This window comes from Ovis aries, chromosome 6 (genome assembly GCF_016772045.2).
Source record: "Ovis aries strain OAR_USU_Benz2616 breed Rambouillet chromosome 6, ARS-UI_Ramb_v3.0, whole genome shotgun sequence".
Classification (NCBI taxonomy): domain Eukaryota; kingdom Metazoa; phylum Chordata; class Mammalia; order Artiodactyla; family Bovidae; genus Ovis; species Ovis aries.
The window spans coordinates 68352235-68376324 of record NC_056059.1 but is presented as its reverse complement, the minus strand read 5'-3'; the positions used below and the strand labels follow the sequence as shown (position 1 = coordinate 68376324).

General features: G+C 41.8%; 1 protein-coding gene across 9 annotated transcripts in view; it reads right to left on the bottom strand.

The window, feature by feature from the left end:
- The window catches only part of CWH43 (cell wall biogenesis 43 C-terminal homolog), a 100334-nt gene that overhangs the window by 10220 nt on the left and 66024 nt on the right, over nt 1-24090 (bottom strand). For 3 of the 9 annotated variants that reach the window (XM_042251406.2, XM_004009824.6, XM_042251404.2), the window contains one exon: nt 20391-20912. In XM_042251406.2, the coding sequence (XP_042107340.1) occupies nt 20834-20912 (79 nt within the window). In that variant the 3' untranslated portion in view covers nt 20391-20833. Of the gene's footprint in view, nt 1-29; nt 91-812; nt 4181-7323; nt 7438-20390; nt 23662-24090 lie in introns of those variants that run through there. The other 6 variants (XR_009601039.1, XR_009601040.1, XR_009601038.1 and 3 more) reach the window with 5 other exon arrangements.

Below are 24090 nucleotides of genomic sequence, written 5' to 3'. Positions count from 1 at the left end.
CAGGATCTATTTTGATTATCAAAACTTACCTGTCCAGTGTCTCATTCCCTCAGATCCTTGTGGATGAGTGGCTTGCTGTTCTTGGATAAGCTAATTCAGGAGAAAATACAGGTAAATTAACATGGTATCCCTTACAAAGGTACTTACTCATTTAAAAAAAAAAAAAAAGACTTCTGGCAAACAAATGGCTCAACACCAATCCCTAACATACTGCCCCAGCCAGCCCCTTGCCCTGAGATGCCATCTCTCCTTCCTCTGCCTGTCCCCCTAAGTGTAAAGCTCACCTCCATTAAGCCTTCCTTGACTGAGACTGCCCACAGTCATGTCTTTTTCCACTTAACACCTGTAGCACTGGAACAGAATTTGGCGGGAGGAAATAGAACCAGAACAAAGGGAATGGAACATTGGGCTGGATGATCTCAGAGGTGAGCTCAGCTCATTCCCTCATTTCACAGGTAAGGAAACAAAGACTCAAGTGACTGGCCCAGGGCAAGTCAACAACGGTGTGGCGGCCATCAGAGTTATTTCTGTCCAGCCTTCCCCTCTTTCGCTAGCAAGGGCCTCCTCTTCTTTTGGGGAACTGCTCACCCCCACCATTCACCAAACAGCTTGGAGAGGAATTGCCTGTCAGGGGTGCTCCCACTCCCAGTGGACATGTGATCTCAAGTGGGCCAGCTAGCATCCTTCCCCGGAATTCTAAAAATCAGAAGTAAGAAGCAGCCTTCTCTGTCTGTGGGCTTATAAGCTGCCAGCAAGCATAGCCCCCTGCTCATTAAAAAAAAGCCAGTCCCAGAGAAATAAACACACACTAATTTGTTTGCTTATCCATTTATTCATGAAACAAACATTATTTATTAAGGACTTTCCATGTGCCAGACACTGCTGGGCCCATGGAATCACATGTTGGGCAAAAGCAGACCCAATTGCCATCCTTGTGGAGCTTACAAGTTTGCAGGGGAGACATTTCTTAAGTAATCATGCAAGCAAAGTAAAACTGCTATTTTGACAAGTAGGTAAGGAGAAAAGGAACTTTCTTCTGAGAACACAGTGGAACACAGGGTTTTGGTTTGGGTTTTGTATTTTGTGTATGTGAGCACCACATCAGTTTACTTCTTTGGTTTTCCAACTTCCCTCTCAGTGCCAATTCAGTCTCTCCCTTGACTGGTCAGCGGTGTCGTCCGTCACTGAGGATGGCTGCGGTCTCTGAGGAGAGGCTCAACAGAAAGACTGGGGTTTCCAGGTGACAGCCAAACTAGCCAAGGACTGCAGGGTCCACAGCAGATGGGCTAGCTTGTACATGGCATGAAGTTGCACTGCCAAGGAGGGAGGAAGGCTGAAACCCCACCTGGATTCTCCTAACCAAGCCATGGGGCCTGGTGTGAAGCTGTATGTGCCAAGAGGCAGGAGACCCTATTCACACACTGGCATTGTCCCCTCAAAAGGGTCACCTTTTTCTAATTGACCCCCAAAGGCTTGAAAAACTCCAGCCGGCTTTCTGGGTGTGATTCAGTCAGGCTGCTGAGCAGGGGGAGTGGCGGCTTTGCTGAGGAAGTGACTGGACACATGAATAATGAAGGCAACGGTGAAAATGAAAAGTCATTCAGTCATGTCAACTCTTTGGGACCCCATGGGCTGTAGCCCGCCAGCCATGTCCATGGAATTCTCCAGGCAAGAAGACTAGAGTGGGTTGCCATTCACTTCTCTAGGGGATCTTCCCAACCCAGGGATTGAACCTGGGTCTCCAGTGAGCAGTAGATAAACTAAGTTGGGGGGAAGGATTTTTTCAGACACAAGCCTGTGCACTGACCTTGTCTTGACGGCTATCTAGTCCCTGACTCCAGTTGTTTCTGAATCTTGAGAGATCCCCTGCCCTTCCAAGGGATTACTGTCCTGACCATACATTCCCTCTTTGCAATTCAAGTTAGGTTTCTGTCGCTTGCAATCAGGAGAGTTCCGACTCAGCCAAGCTGGACCATCTCGCCTTCCTCCCAAGTCCAGCAGGCCTCCTCACTCTGCCGTGCCCCATCCTCCCATCTGGGTAACCTCTACTCTGTGTGGCCGCCTCACCTCCAGAACAAGAGCTCTGTCTTTGATATTCTAGCATTGTCTCTAGCATGTATTTAGAAACTCAATAAATATTTCATCCATCAAGGATTGTTTAATCTGCTGGTGATCTTTGTTTCCACTAGGACTGGAAGATGTGGTGAAGAATTAGAGGACACAGTGGCTTTTCTCTACCTTTGTCATCACCCACCAAGTTCATCCATGGTTTCTACTGCCTCTGAGCATACAGCCGCCAGTTTATACTTATATCGATAGAGAGCTCTGATTTGTTTATTAGAGTTTGGCTGTGGGGAGCCAGTGGGATTCATTTCATAAGGAAGAATCAGCAATTTTTATTCTGTCTCTGCATGCTTCATGTCAGTGGGCCACCTTTAAGATGAAGCACATTCCAGAGATGAGAGTCTACGCATGTGTGCATGCTAAGTTGCTTCAGTCATGTCCGAATCTTTGCAGCCCTGTGGACTGAAGCCCACCAGGCTCCTCTGTCCATGGGATTTCCCAGACAAGAATACTGGAGTGGGTCCCCATGCCCTCCTCCAGAGGATCTTCCCAGCCCAGGGATCGAACCCACATGTCTTATATCTCCTGCATTGGCAGGCCCCTGAAAGTCTATAGTTGAATGTTAAAGATGGCTTTTACTCTGTGCTTAATATCTGCTAGCCCTGGAGAAGAAAATGGCAACCCACTCCGGTACTCTTGCCTGGAAAATCCCATGGACGGAGGAGCCTGGGAGGCTGCAGTCCATGGGGTCGCAAAGAGTCGGATACAACTGAGCAACTGTACTTTCCTTTCACTTTCCTTAATATCTGCTATAGCCCTGTCTAGAAGTGTCAGGAAACTTGAATTCCTCTGTGGTTTTATGAGCCAGGAAGTCTGCTTTCCCGTTGGTCTTCATTTTATTCTCAAACTAAGGGCAGTAATTCTTCCTTCCCTTCCAACTCCAGGGCCTGAGCCATTTCAGCTTCATGGTATAGCTCATGCCACCACTGCTGCTATTAGTTTTGTTGTTTTGGTTTCTTTTTAACCTGGTATTTGAGGCTTTTTGAGACTCATGTCTCCTTTTAATAAGCCAGACTCTAATGCTTGAATGCGCATTGTTCTACGGAGACTGCTGAACAAGCCAACATTGGGAATAAGAATCAGAGAATTAGATTACTTTTCTTCACTGTCTCAAGACTCAAGGGTTGAGGAACAGTGAGCTTAGCATGGCTGAGGAGACTTCCTACATGTCATGTTAGTTGGTCTCTGTCCTGCTGCTGTTTCATACCTTGGAACCAGTTTTGGGTACACAGGAATCAGTATATATCATCCTATTTTTGAATCTGGACCTTTGGTCTGGAAAAGCAATTTTCAGTCTTTTTTTTTTTTTTGCCATGATACACCTGAAAAATATGTTCCCACCAGCAACTTGTTCCCACAAACTTGGAGTAAGGCAATATTATACCATAGATTTGTATATATGCAGGTGGCCATGTTTTCCACTCGAGAAAGCACATCAGAACACAAGGGAGTGAAATTTATGTTAGTATAAACTTAATCAAATTAATTAAATATATATATATGGCCTACAGATTGGAGAGATATTTTTGATTCACATATCTAACAAAAGTTGGTATACAGAATATATATTTTTAAATGCTTAAAATTCAAAAACAGTCACCCAAATTTTAAAATGGACAAAGAATTTAAATAGACATTTTTTTCCAAATAAGATACACAAATGACCAACAAGCAAATGAAAAGATGCTTCACATCATTAGTCATTCAGTTCAGTTCAGTCGCTCAGTTGTGTCCGACTCTGTGACCCCATGAATCACAGCACGCCAGGCCTCCCTGTCCATCACCAACTCCCGGAGTTCACTCAGACTCATGTCTGTCAAATCGGTGATGCCATTCAGCCATCTCATCCTCTGTCGTCCCCTTCTCCTCCTGCCCCTAATCCCTCCCAGCATCAGAGTCTTCTCCAATGCGTCAACTCTTCGCATGAGGTGGCCGAAGTATTGGAGTTTCAGCATCAGCCCTTCCAATGAACACCCAGGACTGATCTCCTTTAGAAATTAGGGAAATGCAAATCAAAGCCACAATGAGTATCCACAGTTTGTATCCACTAGGATAGCTATAATTAAAAAAAAAAAAAAAGTAATAAGTGTGGAAGAGGATGTGGAGAAACTGGAGCTCTCATCTTTTTCTGGTGGGGATATAAAATGGTTCAGCCATTGCAGGAAATAGTTTGGAAGTTCCTCAAAAATCTAAACATAGAATTATCATAAAAAAATAATAAAGTTAGTTGTTCAGTTGTGTCCAACTCCTTGTGACTCCATGGACTGTAGCCCACCAGGCTCCTCTGTCCATGGGGATTCTCCAGGCAAGAATACTGGAGTAGGTAGCTATTCCCTTCTCCAAGGTATCTTCCCAACCCAGTGTTCAAACCCCGGTCTCCTGCATTGCAGGCAGATACTTTACCAGGGAAGCCCCAAGAATTGTCATGTGACCCAGCAATTCTACTCCTAGGTATATACCTAAAACAAACAAGGGTTGGGGAGTAACTGCTTAATGGATACAGGATTTTACTGTTGAGTAATAAAACTGTTTTAGAACTAGATAGAGGTGATAGTTGTACAACATTGCGAATGAACTATATGCCACTGAATTGTTCCCTCTAAAATGTTTAATTTGATCTTATGATAATTTCACCTCAATAGAAAACATAATGAAGCATTCAGATTTAGGCGTTTTATTATTACTAATAAGAACCTAGTGACACAGCTAAAGCTATGAGGACACTGTAATCTGAAGTGCTCTGCCATGACAATATCACTTCTATTTCTCTTTCCTTTAATTCTCAGCTGAGTGCTCATCACTGTGTACATAAAGATGCATGGATTTTTTAGTAGGTGTGTTGTATTTGTAGGCATACAAGTCATTGTGCTTCCTTTTCTATCAGTCAACTTATTTTGAAGGGAACATAACTCTTGATTTCTTTAGTTCAATTGTGTGTATGTGTGCATGCTCAATCATACTGAATATGACCCAGGGATCGAACCCAGGCCTCCTGCTTGGCAGGCAGATTTTTTTTTACCACTGAGCCATCCGGGAAGCCCTTAGTTCAATTATCAATCCTGTTTAACCAAGTCTTAAAGATACCTATAAGGTTGTGTTTCCCTTCCCCTTGTTAACATCTTAAGCCCACTTTATCACCATGCCACTATGCTAGTGTTTCTCAGAAGTGAAAACTGTGGACCACCAGCATCAGAATCACCTGGCCCCAAATCCAGACCTACTTAATCACACTACCTAGGGGGTGACCTCAGGAATGTGCATTTTTATTTTAAGTACCACTGCCATATGCTTTTGTGTGTAGATACGGGGACCATTGAGCTTCTCAGGTGGCTCAGTGGGTAAAGAAGTCGGCTGCCAATGCAGGAACCACAGGAGATGTGGGTTTGATCCCTGGGTTGCAAATATTCCCTAGAGGAGGAAATGGCAGCCCACTCTAGTATTCTTGCTGGGATAATCCCCATGGACAGAGGGACCTGAGGCGGGAGGGGGCTACAGTCCACAGAGTCAAAAAGAGCTGGACACAACTGAGTGACTAGGGATGTGTGTACTTGGACTATTAGTTTAGTCTTGATTTACTTTTAATAATTAATTTACTAATTCATTCAACCGAACATATTGAGTACCCATTAGGGCACTATGTGAGATACTGTAGTGAGAAATGGAAACCACAATTTGCCAAAAAACAAAACCCCACAAACAAAAAAAAAACCCTGTATTGTGATTCACAAAACAGATTAACTGCTAGACTGTAATGTACAACTTAAAGTATCTAAACTCAAATTATTTTAACACCTGCTCATTCAGAACCGTGTATCCCAAGATTGACCTATGATGGGATTAGTGTCCTTATAGCCATATGAGGATACAGTGAGAAGTCAGCCATCTGCAAGCCCAGCAGAGGGCCCTCACCAGGAACCAAATCTACTAGCATCTTGATCTTGGATATCCCAGCCTCCAGAAGGGTGAGAAATAAGTGTCTGCTGCTTAAGCCAGACATTTTGCTATGGCAGCCTGAGCAGATTAAAGACAGGAAGTGGGGACCTCACTGCATTCCTTCCTGAATCCACCTCAACACCTCACTGCAGCCACAGTCATTTTTACCTACACCTGGACTCTCCGTCAACATCATGCTCTAAGATCACTCTCAAGGCTAGTGCCTGGATTTCTTAGCACTGAACATCTCCAGCTCCTTCTCACTTTTTTCCTCTGCCACCCTCCACACATACTTTCCCCATCATAGTCCAAAGTGGCTCTTGAGAGCTCACCTCCCATTCCTGGCCACAGAAAGGAGAAGAGGCCTTCCCTTTAAGGACAGTGCCTGGAAGTCTCACCCACTCTCTCCTCTTAGATCCTGTTGTCAAGAACTCAGACTCATGGTCATTCCTCACTGCAAGAGAAGTTGGCTGTTATAGCCATTTTTTCCTCACTGTCCATGTGCCCAGCTAAAATTGGGAGGTTCTTACAGAGGATGGAGGAGAAGAAATATCAGAAGACAACGAGCAGGCTCTGCCACAGTGGTGTGTCTCAATTGTGATTTGTATCACCAGGAAATCTGTTACTAATGAAGTACTCAAGATTACGAATGAATTATTAGTATTTCTAAAACAGGAGTAGATGCAGGGTCACGTCTTTGTTAACACTTACTCTCTCTCCCTCGTATTTTGATGTTTTCTTGAGAGGTAGTGCTAAATTCCACAGTAGGGAATTGAGTAAAACACAATCTTATCGATGCCTCGGTCTGCTGTGAATCACTGCTGCTAAGAGTTATGGCATGTTTTAGTTGTTCCAAACCTTTGTGGTTTTGTCAGATGTGAATATATTAATGAGAAAGTGTCATGCATTTATCTTAATGGCAATCATCTTGGCTCTCATGAAGGGAAAAAGGTTAAGAAATCTTATACCAAATGAGCTCTGAAGTGCTAATCAGTTCTAAAACATCTGCGATTCAGGGCATATAAATTCTCTTGTGCGTGGACCGCTTGAAACAGAATCACATAGGAAGCTTGTTAACAATACAGATTCTTAGGCTCACCGCATACTGATAGAATAAAAGTCAAGGGGAGTGAGGCCCAGAAATGTGCCAATTGCGCAAGTTCTCCAGGTGATTCTTAGGAGCACAAAGGTTTCAGTGCATTTCCTGGGTCTCTTTGAGAAAAAGTCTGGCTAATACTTTTTATCATCTCTCATGAATTAACTCACCTGCATCTAGCTGCCAGGCTGAAACACGCACAACTTGAGTCAGAGGCTACTTGCTTCTAGAGCAGGGGTCCCCAACCTCCAGGATCTAATGCTTGATGATCTGAGGTAGAGCTGCTGTGACAATAATAAAGGGCGCAATAAATGAAATGCACTTAAATCATCCCAAAACCATCCCCAGCATGGTCTGTGGAAAAACTTGTCTTCCACAAAACTGGTCCCTAGTGCCAAGAAGGTTGGGGATATCTGCTCCAGAGGATGATCAGTAGTGGATTTTACTAGCTGTTCCTCACAACAGCATGATGTTGAACTGCTGCGGTCTACAGCATCACTGACACTGCTTTTCTTTGCAGCTTGGAGTTTCAGTGGAAAATTACATACACCTCTTGAAATCACTGCAGATGGTGATTGCAGCCGTGAAATTAAAAGACGCTTACTCCTTGGAAGGAAAGTTATAACCAACCTAGATAGCATATTCAAAAGCAGAGACATTACTTTGCCAACAAAGGTCCGTCTAGTCAAGACTATGGTTTTCCAGTGGTCATGTATGGATGTGAGAGTTGGACTGTGAAGAAAGCTGAGTGCCAAAGAATTGATGCTTTTGAACTGTGGTGTTGGAGAAGACTCTTGAGAGTCCCTTGGACTGCAAGGAGATCCAACCAGTCCATTCTAAAGGAGATCAGTACTAGGTGTTCATGGGAAGAACTGATGCTAAAGCTGAAACTCCAGTACTTTGGCCACCTCATGCGAAGAGTTGACTCATTGGGAAAGACTCTGGTGCTGGGAGGGATTGGGGGCAGGAGGAGAAGGGGACGACAGAGGATGAGATGGCTGGATGGCATCACCAACTCGATGGACATGAGTTTGAGTGAACTCCGGGAGTTGGTGATGGACAGGGAGGCCTGGCGTGCTGCGATTCAGGGGGTTGCAAAGAGTCGGAGACGACTGAGTGAATGAACTGAACTTGAAAAGGGTAAACATGTTCAGTACACTCACTTGCTACCCTCCCCACCTGTCTGTATTGGCATGGTATCACAAAATGTAATATACAAGGTTATAGTCTGTAGATTGTAGGAGAGTTTTTCTTTTTTTAGCTTTTGTGCATATACTGATGTATTTGGGGGCTAATAGATCTATTTAGCAAACAGAAGAGCTTACACTACTGATGCTGTGGCATCCACAGCTATCTAGGAAAAGAGGAACTGAGGGTCTGTTTTGTGCTCAAGGTTCATTACACGCTTCTGATACACACAGGCTTATTTAACTCTCCTTAACAGTCCTGTGAGATAAAGCATCTCACTTTATTTTCATTTTCTAGAGTGACTAAGTAACTTGTTTAAGTTCATCTAGAAAGTGAAAGAGGCTAAATTTTTAATACCCTTCCCAACCCAAGTTTAATTAGCAAAATAGGGAGAAAAAAGGGTGGGGAGGAGGGTATATGGCTCTTGAGTCAGCAGGTTTCCATCACAGCGTTGCTCTCCAACATTTTTGTTTGAGCATCCCACCAGTAAATATGTCTGAGTGCCTCTCCCATCTCTGTGTATTTTTAAAATAAATATCCACATTAGAAACCAGTTTGCTTTTTGAACTCTCATGGGTATCAGAATCACCTAGAGAACTTGCTGAAGCACGGTTCATGGGCTCCCACCTCCAGAGGGGCAGAGATGCAGTAGGTTTGCAATGAGACCCAAGGATCTGAATTTCTAGCAGGTTCCCAGGGGACTGGAAAATACCCTGATGCTGGGAAGGATTGAGGGCAGGAGGAGAAGGGGGCGACACAGGATGAGATGGTTGGATGGCATCACCGACTCAATGGACATGAGTTTGAGCAAACTCCGGAAGATAGTAAAGGACAGGGAAGCCATGGTGTCCATGGGGTCGCAAAGAGTCAGACACAACTGAGCAACTGAACAGCAACAACCCAGGGGACAGCGATGCTGCCTGTGATGAACCTCGTTTTCAATAGCATTGCTATAAACATAACCTCCAAATCAAGATTCTAAAACACTAAAATACAGTGGAATAAAAGTAATTCTAGGGACTTCCCTGGTGGTCCAGTGATTTAGAATCTGCCTTGCAATGCAAGGGACTCGGTTTTGATCCCTGGTCAGAGAACTAGGATCCCACATGCAACTAAGAGCAACTAAGGCTGAGCACCACAAGGACAGCCCACATGCCACAGTTGGAGTCCGTGCACCTCCGCGAGAGATTCTGTATGATGCAAATAAGATCCTGCGTGCTTCAGCTAAGACCCAACACACTCAGACACATAAATATCTTTTAAAATACACCCCAGGAGTGAAAGAACTCATTTTGGAAACCACTACACCAAACTGAGCTATAGTAGCTTTCCCTGGCAGAGAGGTAAGCTTGGAGGCACTTTCATAAATCACAGAAATTTCCCAAGCCTCAGACACTGTGGATAAAGGAGATGATAAAGGGACACATCAGATGGGCACAGCTCAGGGTCTCACTAATACTCCCCGGTAGCACTCAAGCTCTCTGCCTTTCATTTCCAGCTAACTACTCCTATCATCTTTCCTCTGCTTTAATTTGTTTCCCTTTGTGATAACAGCCACCATTGCTTTTAGGTGATGCAATCTAGCACTCCTGCTGTTCCTTTTATGGAAATTCTAGCCACTGCAAGTACATGTGGTACTTGATATCCACAAAGCAAAAATGTTCCGAGTGAAGGATGCTTTGATTGAACTTTAATTTTGCTGTTACTTTGAAGTCCCAAGCTACTGGAATGCAATATGCTGTTCAGCATGGTTACATTCAGAAACATTTGGAAGGGAATTTTCCCCTGCTTACATCTGATGTACATTTGCAAAGTGCTTTTTGTAGATTTCATTAGTGATTTTGCTGCTTGGTAAAAAATAGGACAGGTTTCTATTCAGTAAACAATTTTCAGTACTTTGGAAGAGGAGCGATGAGGTATTTGCAAAGACTTTGTGCATAAATTTAAATCTAAAGGCTACTACAGCAATAAGCTATAAAAGACATAGAAGCTATAGCAATAGGCTATTATAGCAATATAACTATACTATAAATTAGATAATATGTTACATAATTAATAATATAAAGTAATACAGGGTAATATAGCAATAGGCTCTGCTGTAGTAAGAAAAAAGAGGGTTGGTATAGCCATTGCTTCACTGGAAAAGGCAAAGAAGCATCTTTTGACATTTTGAAATAAAGAAAAGTGAAAGCATAGCTTATTAGTAAAGACAAAGTGCCTTCGACCAGAGAAAACCCCAGAATTTCCCATGACCAAATCTGAGCAATAGAGCAAATGTCATGTACTGGGCGGTGCTTTTCAAAAAAATCATTTGTACTGTACAGGAAAAGTACTGTGATGTGTGCTCTGACTTTTGTTAACTAATGTCTCAATTTAAAGCCAGATTCCAAAGGACTGATTTTTATTGGTCAGTGAAATGACTCCTACAGCTGTTTATTTCCTGACTAGTTTCTCACCCCCATTCATTTCAACTAAATGGCACTTCTTTCATGGGTGGAGCCCCTTGCTTGCTCAGAACTCAACATAATGGGACTGGCAGCCTAGGCTGATAGCAGCATCTGACACCACAACCATTATCCTGACCCCCAATTCTTCCAGAAAGTACTCCCCCTTTGCCCTCAGCCCTCATCTCATTCCTGCCTCAGGAAGAAAATAGGTCATGTGGGAAAAGAGAGCGCATGTACCATCAGAAATGCAGGCACTTAAGGTAACATGCCTAGGTCCTAAAAGTCCTGAATTCCCCCAATATACTTGAAAAGCTCAGAAGCCAAAAAGAGGAAGATGGGTTGCATATTACGTTCATCAGAAAATATGTATTTGAGCCCAGCAAGGTCTCCAGCAGTACAGGTATACTGGCCTTGGAATCAGCAGTTGTGAGCAGTGTTGTACTTTCCCCATCTCCTAGACATGCCATTCTGGTCAAATCAACTCAATTAGCTTGAGGATTAGTTTTCTCATCTAGAAAATGCAAAGAAAAGCTCCTGAAATCTAGCTGTGGCAGATTAAAGACGCTCACATAACTTTTCCATACATTTCCTATTGAAAGTGGGGTCCTGGTCCCCTGTCCTTGAATTTAGCAACTACTTTGCTGAATAGGATATGGCAAAAGTGACTGTTCTATCTGAACCTACATTTTAGTCTTCTGGAAGCTTCTGTTTTCTATCCCCTGGAACATTTGCGTAGGAGCCCTGAGCCACCATGTATAAAGTCCACCTACTCAACATAGAGAGGACACCTAGGAGACTCAGATGAGTCCTCCTCTCCAGCCTTCCTCATCAAGATACAGTCACATGAGTAAAGCCGGCCAGGAACTTCTGGTCCAGACCAGTCACCATCCATATGCCAGCAAGTGACTCAGACAGTGCCACAGGGGACAGAAGGATTGTCCAGCCAAGTCCTGGCTAAGTTTCTAACCCGCTATAAAAAATTAATAAACCTCAATTAAAGTGGGGCTGCCCTTGCTGGCTCAGACCATAAAGAATCCGCCTGCAATGCAGGAGACGTGAGTTTGATCCCTGGAATGGGAAGATCCCCTAGACAAGGGAATGGCAAGCCACTCCAGTATTCTTGCCTGGGAAATCCCATGGACAGAGAAGCTTTGCAGGCTACAGTCCATGGGGTGGCAAAAAGTTAGACAGAACTGAGCAACTAAGGCACTCACACGATTAAAGTGAGGAGACCAGAAGGGGGTGCTCTCATGCCCTGTGATAATAGCAGAGACCCACAGGAAGAAGAAAGACTCCTCTTTCCTGGCAAGACTCGGCCTTGGAGTGTTTACTGTAGCACTCCCAACTTCCTTTTCTCCTCTATACAAGTGGTCTCCTTCCCTTGCCATGTGGGGACTTCCATGTGGCTTGTGGTCACAGACCCTAAATTGCAATTGTCTGCTGATCCAGAACAAACCTATCTTTGCCAGAGAAATATCTGGCAGTCTATTTGTTTTAGGTCAATACCACAAAATCATGAGACATAGTTTATTATACAATAATATATTATTAGGACATCAGCTAATAGTATATTATTATTAAAAAGGTGACTGCTATAATCAAAAAGAAATTGCAGGTGCAAAAGGATTTGCAGACTACAAAGCAACATGTTTTGTCACTATTATATAAAAGAACAGTCTCGGAACCCAGGTGTTTACAATGATTAATTTTGTGACATTTGCCATTCCTGTTGAGGAATACAAAGTCAAGTATCTGTGGTAGAAATGAAGAGAAATACATTCAGCTTCTAGTTCTTTATTTTGATGGGAGCCAGGGCTGTGGTGTTGGTGAAGACTCTTGAGAGTCCCTTGGACTGCAAGGAGATCCAACCAATCCATTCTGAAGGAGATCAGCCCTGGGATTTCTTTGGAAAGAATGATGCTAAAGCTGAAACTCCAGTACTTTGGCCACCTCATGCGAAGAGGTGACTCATTGGAAAAGACTCTGATGCTGGGAGGGATTGGGGGCAGAAGGAGAAGGGGACGACAAAGGATAAAATGGCTGGATGGCATCACTGACTCTATGGACGTGAGTCTGAGTGAACTCTGGGAGTTGGTGATGGACAGGGAGGCCTGGCGTGTTGCGATTCATGGGATGGCAAAGAGTCGGACACGACTGAGCGACTGAACTGAACTGAGGGCTTTGTGAGTAAGGGATATTAATGTTATTTCCAGCTGGTAAAAGAATATGCCATCAGGCTTTTATTTATTTCATTTCCTTAATTCATAAGGAATTTGGGGGAGTGATTTCTTTTCCTATGACTATATTCACCTTAGAGTATTTTGAAGCAATGATCTCAATTAACCAGAGTATTCAAAGATGGTATTCTAATTATCTGAAAATTTCATCAATGTTTCTTGTTGATCTTTCTTAAATGCTATGATAACTTTGTCTTAGTATGTTGTTTGGAAAGTCTAAACTCTTGAAAAAATCATGAAAAGTTAATTTATTAAAAAGCTTATAAGTTGAGTGTTTCAATAGAGTACATTTTCCCATTGAAATAAAGCTATAAATGATAAGATTCCAAGACTCAGAAGCAACAGAGTTCCAAATGTGTTATAATACTGCATAATTGTACATTTTAAAGTTTTTTTAAAATTTCTACAAGCAATTCTATGCTGTGAACTTTTTTTTTAAGCCTCATAACATACACTCAGCCTGATCAAACCCTTTTCAGTAAGATCTAGGGAGCCCCCAGGATGTCAGACTCCAAGTAGAATGGCAGTTTCACGAGGGCAGAGGCTGTGTCCCGGCTCGCTGTGCTCAGCACAGAGCACAGACCTCAAAAGCTTGCTGTCATCCCCAAAGCAGCACAGCACAGTGCCTAAGGTGCGCCTCAAGTCAGAGAGACCTGGCTTTCATTCTGCCCTGCCTCTTGCTAGTGTCAACGCTGGGCAGAGCTCAGCATCTCTAAGCCTCAGTTCTTCAACATTAACCTGAGAATTGAGTGTGCCTACCACATGGAGCTCCTGCAAAATTTCAATGGGGGACTTCCATGGCAGTCCAATGGCTTAGACTCTGCCCTTCTACTGCAGGGGGCTTGGGTTCGATCCCTGGTCAGGGAACTAAGATCCCACATGCCACATGGTATGGGGAAAAAAAACAAAATTCAGGGACATTTTATGTAAAGACTTGTCATGTCTGGTATATAGACAGGGCTCAAAATGTGGCAGTGATCATTATTACTATTACTGAACACAGACTCATCCCAGGTGTGGCTCCCATTTCAGCAGTTCTGGGGAGTGGTGGAAAGAAGAAGAATCTGCAAAGAGTATTTGTGACAATTTATATTTCTTTTTCCCCCAAATGTTGGAGATCAATTAAGTTTTATTTATATTTAACATATGGGTTAATAGTAGTACATGTATGGAAGTTATAAGTAAATATATTGAGAGTATATGCTCTTTTTTTTTTTTTTACTTATAGGACTGCATACATCAAAATATTTGTAAAGTGTTGGCCTAATTCTTCAGAAAAGTCACTGTATCTGAAGCCAGGCAGAGGTGGACACTTGCCTCAAAGAAGGAGCCCACCTGTGAGCAGAGGGAGCTAAATATTCTTGGCCACAAGAGAGACCTTGAGTCTCTATCCTCCAGCCTCCAACAAAGACAAGGTCCTGCCTTCTTAAGGGAATGACCTTGGAGGAGTAGATAAGTAAAGGATAATAAGAGAGGAAGGGAAGAATTCTAACAGACAACCAGCCAGCCAGGCAAAGCATCAGGGATGAAGTTAGCCAGCAAATGGGTTCGGACTACCTTTGCTTAGAGTGTCTCAACAAGAGGGTGTGGTAGGGTGTGTGGGGGGCGGTGTGTCAAGCAGAGTTTCCATGGTGTTGCTGAGAGCAGGATGAATAGAGTGAAAAGAAGAAATGAGGTCCAAAAAATGGTTGGGAAAGGAATCTCCTCCACCAGTGATACAGGCCCTATTCTGGTGCCTGCGGGGAGAGGGAAAGGAAGGAGAAACAGAGATGCAGGTGGAAGGTCAGGAATGTCCCTATAGGGTGGTGAGCCCAGGATTGGGTCACCATCTGTGATTAGAGATTGTGGCAGACAGACAGACATAACTCAATTTGGTGCATCAGTTTTTATGGTGTAGAAGCATGGACTGTCCATCAGATACTCATGATATACCCTGGCAATATTTCCCCTCTCATTCCCGGATTTTATAGGAGGCGATATTATATGGAACACACAGTGCTGAACCAGGGAGTTAAGAAAACTGTGTTCTTGTTTCAGTTTTTCTGTTACTTAGCTATGTCCTTGTGTAGGCACCTAGCTTCTGAATTCATTTTGTCATCTGAAAAGAAAGAGAACTAATTTACATGATCTCTAGGTTCCCTTCCAGCCCTGTGATTATCAATTTCAGGATTCTGAAAGGGGCATATGCTCTTAGGAATTGCCTCATATGCCTACACATTGAATGCAGAGAAAAGTTATAGTCTATTAAGGTTGTCTGATTATTTATGTTATCAATCAATGTTTGACTAGGTGGTTCCCCTTCTAGAGTCTTCTTTAATGTCTTTACTCTGAAATAACTTGACTGTGTTACTACTCCTATTAACTACTCACATAATGAGGTAGCTCAAAGCATTAACTCAGAGTTCCTTGGTACTGATTAAAGTGTTCTAACTAAGAGAGAGAGAAAGGGAGAGAGAGACTGCATTATTAGCTCATAAGAAGCTATGGCTAAAATAATCAGATGCTTCCCAAATACACTGAAATTGAAATAACTACTGACCCAGCTGTATAAATTGAGATAAATTCACCACTCTACAATACAGCAGGTCAGCACTTTTCTTATTTCTTGTCTCTTCCATTATCCTCAGAATCCATTTGATCATTTAAAAAGTGTAGTAGAATTCAAAAACAAAATGAGAAATGAGAAAATCGGTTGGAGAGAAAGCGGGGAAAAAAGGAGAGCCTGGTCTCCAGAGTGGAGGAGACGTTGGCTGTTAAGAATATGTCCACTGTAAAGTAGGGGGAGAGATTTGGGTGTTTCCGTTCCCCGCATGGGACTCTATCCTCTTCAATCTATAGACTGTATAGTCACTGTATTATCAGACCTGTTCTCTTGGTCAGTTAATGATGCTATAACAAATTACAATGGACTGAGTGAGTTAAAAAACAAATGTTTCTCACATTCTGGGAAGTACAAACTCAAGGTGCCAGCAGATCCAGTGCATGGTGACAGCCTCTTCCTGGTTTTGCAGCTGGCTTTCTTTTCCTTGTATCCTCACATGGTGGAGGCAAGAGAGAGAGAACACTCCTTTGTCTCTTCTTATGAGGGCGCTAATTCTTTTCATGCAGGCTCCACCTTCATGACCTTACGACCTCTTAAAGACTTCACTTTCTAATACCATGACATTGGGGGTTATAATTTCAACATATGAATTTGGGGAAGACAAAAACACTCAATCCATTGTACCTGTTCCCTTAAGGGCTTATTCAAGAAACAAATATTGTCTTATCTTAAATTTAAAAGGAATCTGGAAAAATAATAATAACCATCTTGCTTGCAAGCTCAGTTTTTAAAAGGAAAAAAAAAACGTAGGTGGAAAATTGCCAGAAATGTTAGAAAATGTTTACAGAGATACCTTTAGAGGTTTTCTGTTAATGCAAAAAAAAAAAAAGGAAAAAACCCAGAAAACTTTATATAGTGTTTTACTCTGCTAGGAAACAGTGCAAACATAAAGAATCTGTATACCTTCTCTACCCAGTAAGCTGGATGTGAAGAGGAGCTAGGGCTATAGATTTCCCCAGAAACCCTAAAAGTAAGGAGAACTAAAAACATATTGTATTTTGCTGGATTGATAGATTATACCCATTTACCAATCATTTCAAGTGCATTCACATTATCAAAGTTGTCAAAGCAGTCTCCTAAGTCTCAGGATGGCAACCTTCCCCCTCTGTCCCCACCCCAGTTTACAACCAGCATCAGCCTCCTACTCCAAGGTGAACCTTCTCAGAAGGGCTCAGTCATCAGAGAAACTGTGGTTAGCCACATCCTCACCCCACTCAAAACATTAGGGCCTTTACTTTACTCCGGGATTCAGCAACAACAAGCCTCTGTAAGGCTGAGCTAGTCAGAGGTTCTCTGAATTCCTGGACTCGCATTGGAATAATCATCATCAGGTTAAGGGGGATTACATATTATCAGGGTTCCATGAACTTTTTGTTACAACTAGTGAAAGATGTATACTTGCACAAAGCACGCTATAGTGTGAAGGTATAAAGAGATTATTAAATATGTGTCTATTTAAATGGAGAACAAAGATAGTGTCTTTGCAAATATTAAGCAGTTGCACTGGAATTTTCCCCTTATCCTTATTCCCTGGGAGCCTTCCACTGGTGAACCTGAGTGCCTTCAGACCTATCTCCAAGCTCTTCAGATATTTGTCTGTTCTGATGTTAAAGTAGTTCATGGAAGTCTTCATTTCAGTGTATTTTTGTAGAGTATTTTTTATAGTATTTTTGAGTCCTAGAACTTTTCTTTTTCAAATGGGCTGTGTCACTCTGTATAGTTTTACAAAAGTATAATTTTCCTGCTGCCTTCAATCTTTCCCAGCATCAGGGTCTTTTCCAATGAGTCAGCTCTTCACCTCAGGTGGCCAAAGTATTCAAGCTTCAGCTTCAGCATCAGTCCTTCCAGTGAATATTCGGGACTGATTTCCTTTGGGATTGACTTGTTTGATCTCCTTGCAGTCCAAGGGACTCTCAAGAGTCTTCTCCAACACCACAGTTCAAAAGCATCAGTTCTTCAATGCTCAGCTTTCTTTATGGTACAACTCTCACATCCATACATGACTATTGGAAAAACCATAGCTTTGACTATATGAGCCTTTGTCGGCAAAGTAATGTCTTTGCTTTTTAATATGCTGTCTAGGTTGGTCATAGCTTTTCTTTCAAGGAGCAAGTGTCTTTTAATTTCATGGCTGCAGTCACCATCTGCAGTGATTTTGGAGCCCAAGAAAATAAAGTTTCTCACTGTTTCCATTGTTTCCGCATCGATTTGCCATGAAGTGATAGGACCGGATGCCATGATCTTAGTTTTCTGAATGTTGAGCTTTAAGCCAGCTTTTTTTACTCTTCTCTTTCACTTTCATCAAGAGGCTCTTTAGTTCCTCTTCGCTTCCCGCCATAAGGGTGTCATCTGCATATCTGAGGTTATTAATATTTCTCCTGGCAATCTTGATTGCAGCTTGTGCTTCATCCACAAGCTGGAATCCACGTCAGTAAGTCTGTTTCCTTTTGTCTGTTATTTCTGCTGATCATGGATTGTAGTGTCTTATCTTCTATGTGCTCTGTCATCTTTGATTGTGTACTAGACATTGTATATGAAAAAATTATTGATAGAAATCATTTGAGATCTGTTATCTTCCTCATAAGAGGATTATTCATCGTATTTTACTTTACTTTATTTACTTGTTTTGCTAGGTGTCAAGGGGCATGAGCCATCAAGAATCACTTTCATCTCAGTTCAGAGTTTGAGATTTTGTGGGGCCACCAAAATCAGGGACTTTCAATCTTTAATGTGAACACATCACCTATGGATCTTGTTAAAGTGAAAAGTCCTACTTAGTAGAATTGGGACAAGCCTCAGGAAGCCACAATTGAAAAAAAAACAACCCAAGTCATGTCAGTGGGATAGTTAATTTTACATGTCAACTGGCCACAGGGTACCCAAATTAAATATAATTTCTAGGTATGTCTTTGAGCATTTTCTGAATGAGATCAGCATTTGAATCCATGGGCACAGTAAATTGCTTTCTCCAGCGTAGTTGGGCATCATCCTATCAATTGAAGGCCTAAATAGAACAAAAGGTGGAGGCAGGAGGAATTCACCCTTTTTTCTTCCTTACTCATTACTTGAGCTGGGACACTGACCTTTTCAAGCCCTCAGCACTCCTGGTTTTCAGGCATTCAGACTCAGTCTGGAATATAACCATTGTTAGATGATTTTGCACAACTCTAGGCTAACTGTAGGCTAAAACTCTGAGTACCTTTAAGATAGACTGAGCTATGGTGTTTGGTAGGTTAGATTATTAGATGCAGTTTTGATTTACATGGGTTTTGAGGGACATAACCCTATCATAAGTTGAAGAAGACCTAAGCACAGATGGCTTTAAAACAACAGTTATTATCTGTCAGGGATTTAGGAGCAGCTAAGCCAGGTGGTTGGACTTGGGTTTCTCGTGAGTTACAGTCAAGTTGTGAACAGGGGTTGAAATACAATTTGAAGGTTTAGCTGGGGCTGGAGGTGAAAAGTGACTCATTCCCGTGGCTGTTGGCAAAAGACCTTGATCCCTCCCCACCTTTCTACAGGGCTGCTCATAATGTGGCACCTGGCTTCATCAGAAGTGAGTCACTGCCTGTTATACAGAGTAAAGTAAGTCAGAGATAAAACAAGTATCGTATATTAACACTTATATATGTAATCTAGAAAAATGGTACTGATAAACCTATTTGCAGGGCAGGAATAGAGTCTTAGACATAGAGAACAGACTTATGGACACAGCAGTGGTAGGAGAGGGTGGGATGAATTGAGAGAGCAGCAGTGAAACACATTCCCATGCATAAAAAGATAGCTAGTGGAAAGTTGCTGTACAGTGCAGGGAGCCTGGTGCTCTGTGACAACCTAGAGGGGTGGGAGGGAGTGGGAGGTGGGAGGGAGGTTAAAGAGGGAGTGGACATGTGTATACTCTGGCTGATTCTGTTGATGTATGGCAGAAACCCATACAACATTGTAAAGTAGTTATCCTCCAATTAAAAAACTATTTTTTAAAGAAAAGAAGTGAGTTTACCCCACCCTCAAAAAGAGGCCAATTAGGTTCCACCTTTTGAAGAAAGTACCAAATCACTTGTGGACATATTTTTAAAACCATCATAGCAACATCATATTTTGCATATGGCCATGTGCTCAATGCTTTTCTATTAAATAGATCCAAGGAACCTCCTTAGGTTGAGACATAGAACTTTTGGAAATTCTCTTATAGTCTTTATCTCTTCTCCCAAAGATCAAACAACATACAGGGCCCTCTCCAGTTCTAAGATGTATGTGTGCCTTCCTAGGCAACACTCAAATCACTATACGCTGTGGAGATGATGCTGTTGGGCTGAATTCTCCCCATCACCCTCCTGCTTGGTGGTGGAAAGAAAATTCTCTGTGGGAGCCCGCTGTGTGCAGAGATGTGTTCCCTGACAGCTGGTGGCCTGACTGGAGACATTAATGGAATGTGGCCTGACTAGAGACATCAACGGAATGTGTCCTGTACAGCCAGGAAGTGATGTAAACACAGACGAGAGACACAATTCTATCATAGCTCAGGGCAGGATGGCGATAGGCATGCTGCAGCTGCTGACTCAGCAGCTGTATGTATACAGTGTTCTTCTAACAGACTTAATCTTTAAAGATTTTCCCCCTGCTTTGTCCCAAGAGGGATTTAAGGCTGCTTGATTTTTGTAAGTAATCCTTCCAGCTCATTAAAAAAAAAAAAAAATCCATTTCCTATTTTTAAGCACTAAAAACTTAAGACATTTTTGTTATTCTATCTCTCACAGTAAAACTTTCTTAGATTACCCCACATTCTATTTTTTTATTTAAAAAATTAAGACAATTTGGAAAAATGCTTGTATTTAGCAACATATGTTATATTGATAGGCTTCCAGGTGGTGCTAGTAGTAAAGAACCCGCCTGCCATTGCAGGAGACACAAGAGATTCAGGTTCAGTCCCTGGGTTGGGAAGATCCCCTGGAGGAGGGCATGGCAACCCACTCCAGTACTCTTGCCTGGACAGAGGAGCCTGGCGGGCTACAGTCCATGGGATTGCAAAGAGTCCGTCACAACTGAAGCGACTTAGCACACACATTATACTGATAGAATTTCCCTCTGGGTAGATATTGTATTTTTCCAAAATTGAGGGGTTTTTTTGTGTGTATCTTCCCACTTTAATTCATCCCTTCTTCTTATCTTATAATATTTTTCTTTTCCTTAGGACTTGTTTTAAAGTTTATAGAAAGTATTTGGGAGTACTCATATGAAAATGATGATTGTTCTCAAAGTTGTGCCCCTCTTTGTAGGATCCAAATCTAAAAAAAAAAAAGTAATTGATAAGTAAAAATTATACAAAAGTTAGGTTCTTATGTAAAATTTCAACCATAATCTATTGTGGCTTACTTATCTATCATAAAACCTGCAGAGATGTGATTAATTTATAAAACAGCAAATGAAGAGGGGAAAAAAAGGATTCATGCCTCTAGAAAAGGCATATTAAGTTTAACCTTCAAGGTCCTTATTCCATGATTACAGATCAGTCCACAAACACAACTGTTTAAGAATTATTGGCTGATAATATTTGTGAAAAATAAGTCTGGATTTTCTCCCATGCTAAGTTGGAATAATATCAATTTTACAGCTGAAAGGAAGTTATTCATGTTACATGTATGGATCTATAAAATCTATTTTGGTATATTTGCAACTTTGAAGTCTTCTACAGTGCCCAGGTTCTACAAATTAATGATTTACTTTGCCAATAAATACTTAGGTAATTATATAGCTCTGGTTGGTATAATAAAATAAAAAGGCACTGGAAAGGAAGCCATGACTCCCTTTTCTTCATCAGAGATTGCAATATCTGAATAACCTCAATAATGTAGGAGATAGGAGATCTGTATACTTTGTCATCACAAAACAAAAATAAAAGATATTAAAATTTTGCATAACCTTTTTACTATTTCACAACTAGACCAAGTAGTAAGGAAGTAATCAAGGATATACCCAAAGATGTAAAGAGTCCCTTGGAGACTTTCTGTAATAATGAAAGACTAAAGGTACAAAAACCCAATTGGTTAACTAAGTTTGGTATAGCCATATAATGGAATATTATGCAATCATTAAAAATATTTTCAGAAGAGTACTTTTTATAGAAGGAAGTTCATCATATACTATTTGGATGAAAAAAATTAGATTAACAAATAGAATGAACATATACACACATGTATGTTTCATAAATTTACAAAGTTGGGTGATATATAGATACACGAAAAGTCAAAGTATTAGTCATTTCCGACTCTGTGACCCCATGGACTATAGCCCTCCAGGCTCCTCTGTCCATGGAACTCTACAGGCAAGAATACTGGAGTGGGTAGCCATTCCCTTCTCCAGGGGATCTTCCTTATTCTGGAGATCAAACCCACTTCTCCTTCATTGCAGGCAGATTCTTTACAGTCTGAGACAGCAGGGAAGCCCATATAGATACATATACATATATGTTTGTGTGATATATATAGATACATATGCATATGAAAAAGAAAAGATGTATCCAAAAATATTACCAGTGATAATCTTTGAATTGCTGATTTCCCTCTAGAACATAAGCTCCACAGGACAAATATGTGGTCTTATTCACCACTCTGTCCCCAGTTTCCAGCACATCTTGATGCTAACTAACATAGTACTGGCATCATGATACTCAATGGCTATTTGCTGAATTAAGGAATGAGATTTTTTTAACTTGGTATTCTTTGGCTATTTCTATTTTATAAATTTTCATATGTACACATTTTTATAATAAGAAATTTTAAAGCAGGCCTTCTACTTATGCTTCTGTTATTTTCATAATTAAACCGAGTGAGAAAGCAAATCAAACCCCTTCACAGTTGGCTTGGACCAATCTGCAGTTGTGATTAGCCAAAAACACTTTATTTGGACTTCTCAACACTCCTGATGTAAGAATAAGGAAACAGGAAATTTTTTTTTTTCTTCCCAGATCTTTGAGCTTTCATTTAAGAAGTCACCTTAGTCAACAAAGGGCTTCCCCGATAGCTCAGTTGGTAAAAAATCTGTCGGCAATGCAGTAGACCCCAGTTTGATTCCTAGGTCAGGAAGATCTGCTGGAGAAGGGATAGGCTACCCACTGCAGTATTATTGGGCTTCCCTGGTGGCTCAGCTGGTAAAGAATCCACCTGCAATGCAGGAAACCTGGGTTCAATCCCTGGGTTGGGAAGATCCCCTGGAGAAGAGAAAGGCTACCCACTTCAGTATTCTGGCCTAGAGAATTCCATGGACTGTATAGTCCATGGGGTTGCAAAGATACGGACAGGACTGAGCAGCTTTCACCCAGTCAACAAAAGGAGGGAAAATTTCTATTTTACTCCTACTGTTACTGCTACAAATATTGTTGCCGGCATTGCAGCTACTGGCTCTGAAGCATTTACCAGGCACTATTTTAGGAATTTTGTGTGTCATTCAAAGCTCAAAACACCTCAAGAGTCAGGCACTACTGTTTTTCCCATTTTGCAAATGAGATTTGAAGTTCTGAGAGGTTAAGCAACTTGTCCACAGTTGCCCAGCTGTTCACTGATATGACTGAGGCTTGCAACTGGGCAGCTTCACCCCGGGGCCCATGCTCTTCACAAGAACATTGCAGTTACAAAGGGCAAGGTCAAATACAGCAAATGAAGCAAATCCAGACTGGGCTAGAGCTCTCCTTAAATTCACTGCCTACACTATCGTACAGTTGTGTCTTGTTGTAAGGAGAAACAAGGGAAAAAAAGAGAATACCTAAATGTCATTTTTCCCCCATACAAAATGAGGTCTGAGATGTTTCTATAGCTATTAACTGGTAAAAGTAGTAGAAATGTCAAATAATACTAACAATGTATTGAATATATGATTCATTCTGAGCCTGCTTTGAGACAGATATTGCCTCTCATTACCCAGTCATGGGAGAAGCACAAAGTACTTACTGCAAATCACATGTTTTTCTGCAAACAGGTTTCTCAGATAACCTCTATTTAAAACTAAACAGCACCCAATATGTTTCACGGGGTGGAATATCTGTAAAAGAAACGAATGATCCATTCTCCATAGTTGCAATGTTAATTGCACATTAGAATAACCTGCAAAGGTTTTTTTTTTTTTTTTCAAGAAGTTCTAATTGGTCTGAGGTGGGACCAGGCAGAGGGAGTTATTAAAAGCTCTCTAGCTGAGTGTTAGTGCAGGCAACACTGAGAATCACAGCAACCCAGTGATGCCAACAGGCTTCCTTCCCATTTGTTGGCTCTGTCACTGACTAGCCATGTAGCCCTGGTGCAGTTCTATTATGTTCCTCAGCCTGAGCTTCCTTCCCTCCAAAATGGGCATAACAAGAAGACCGATCCAATGAGGCTTATGGAGATAACCCAGGGCACACCTAGAAGAGGGTCTGGGACACAGCACACTTTAACATTAGCTGTCACAATGGTGATGGTATGGTACCATGTGGTC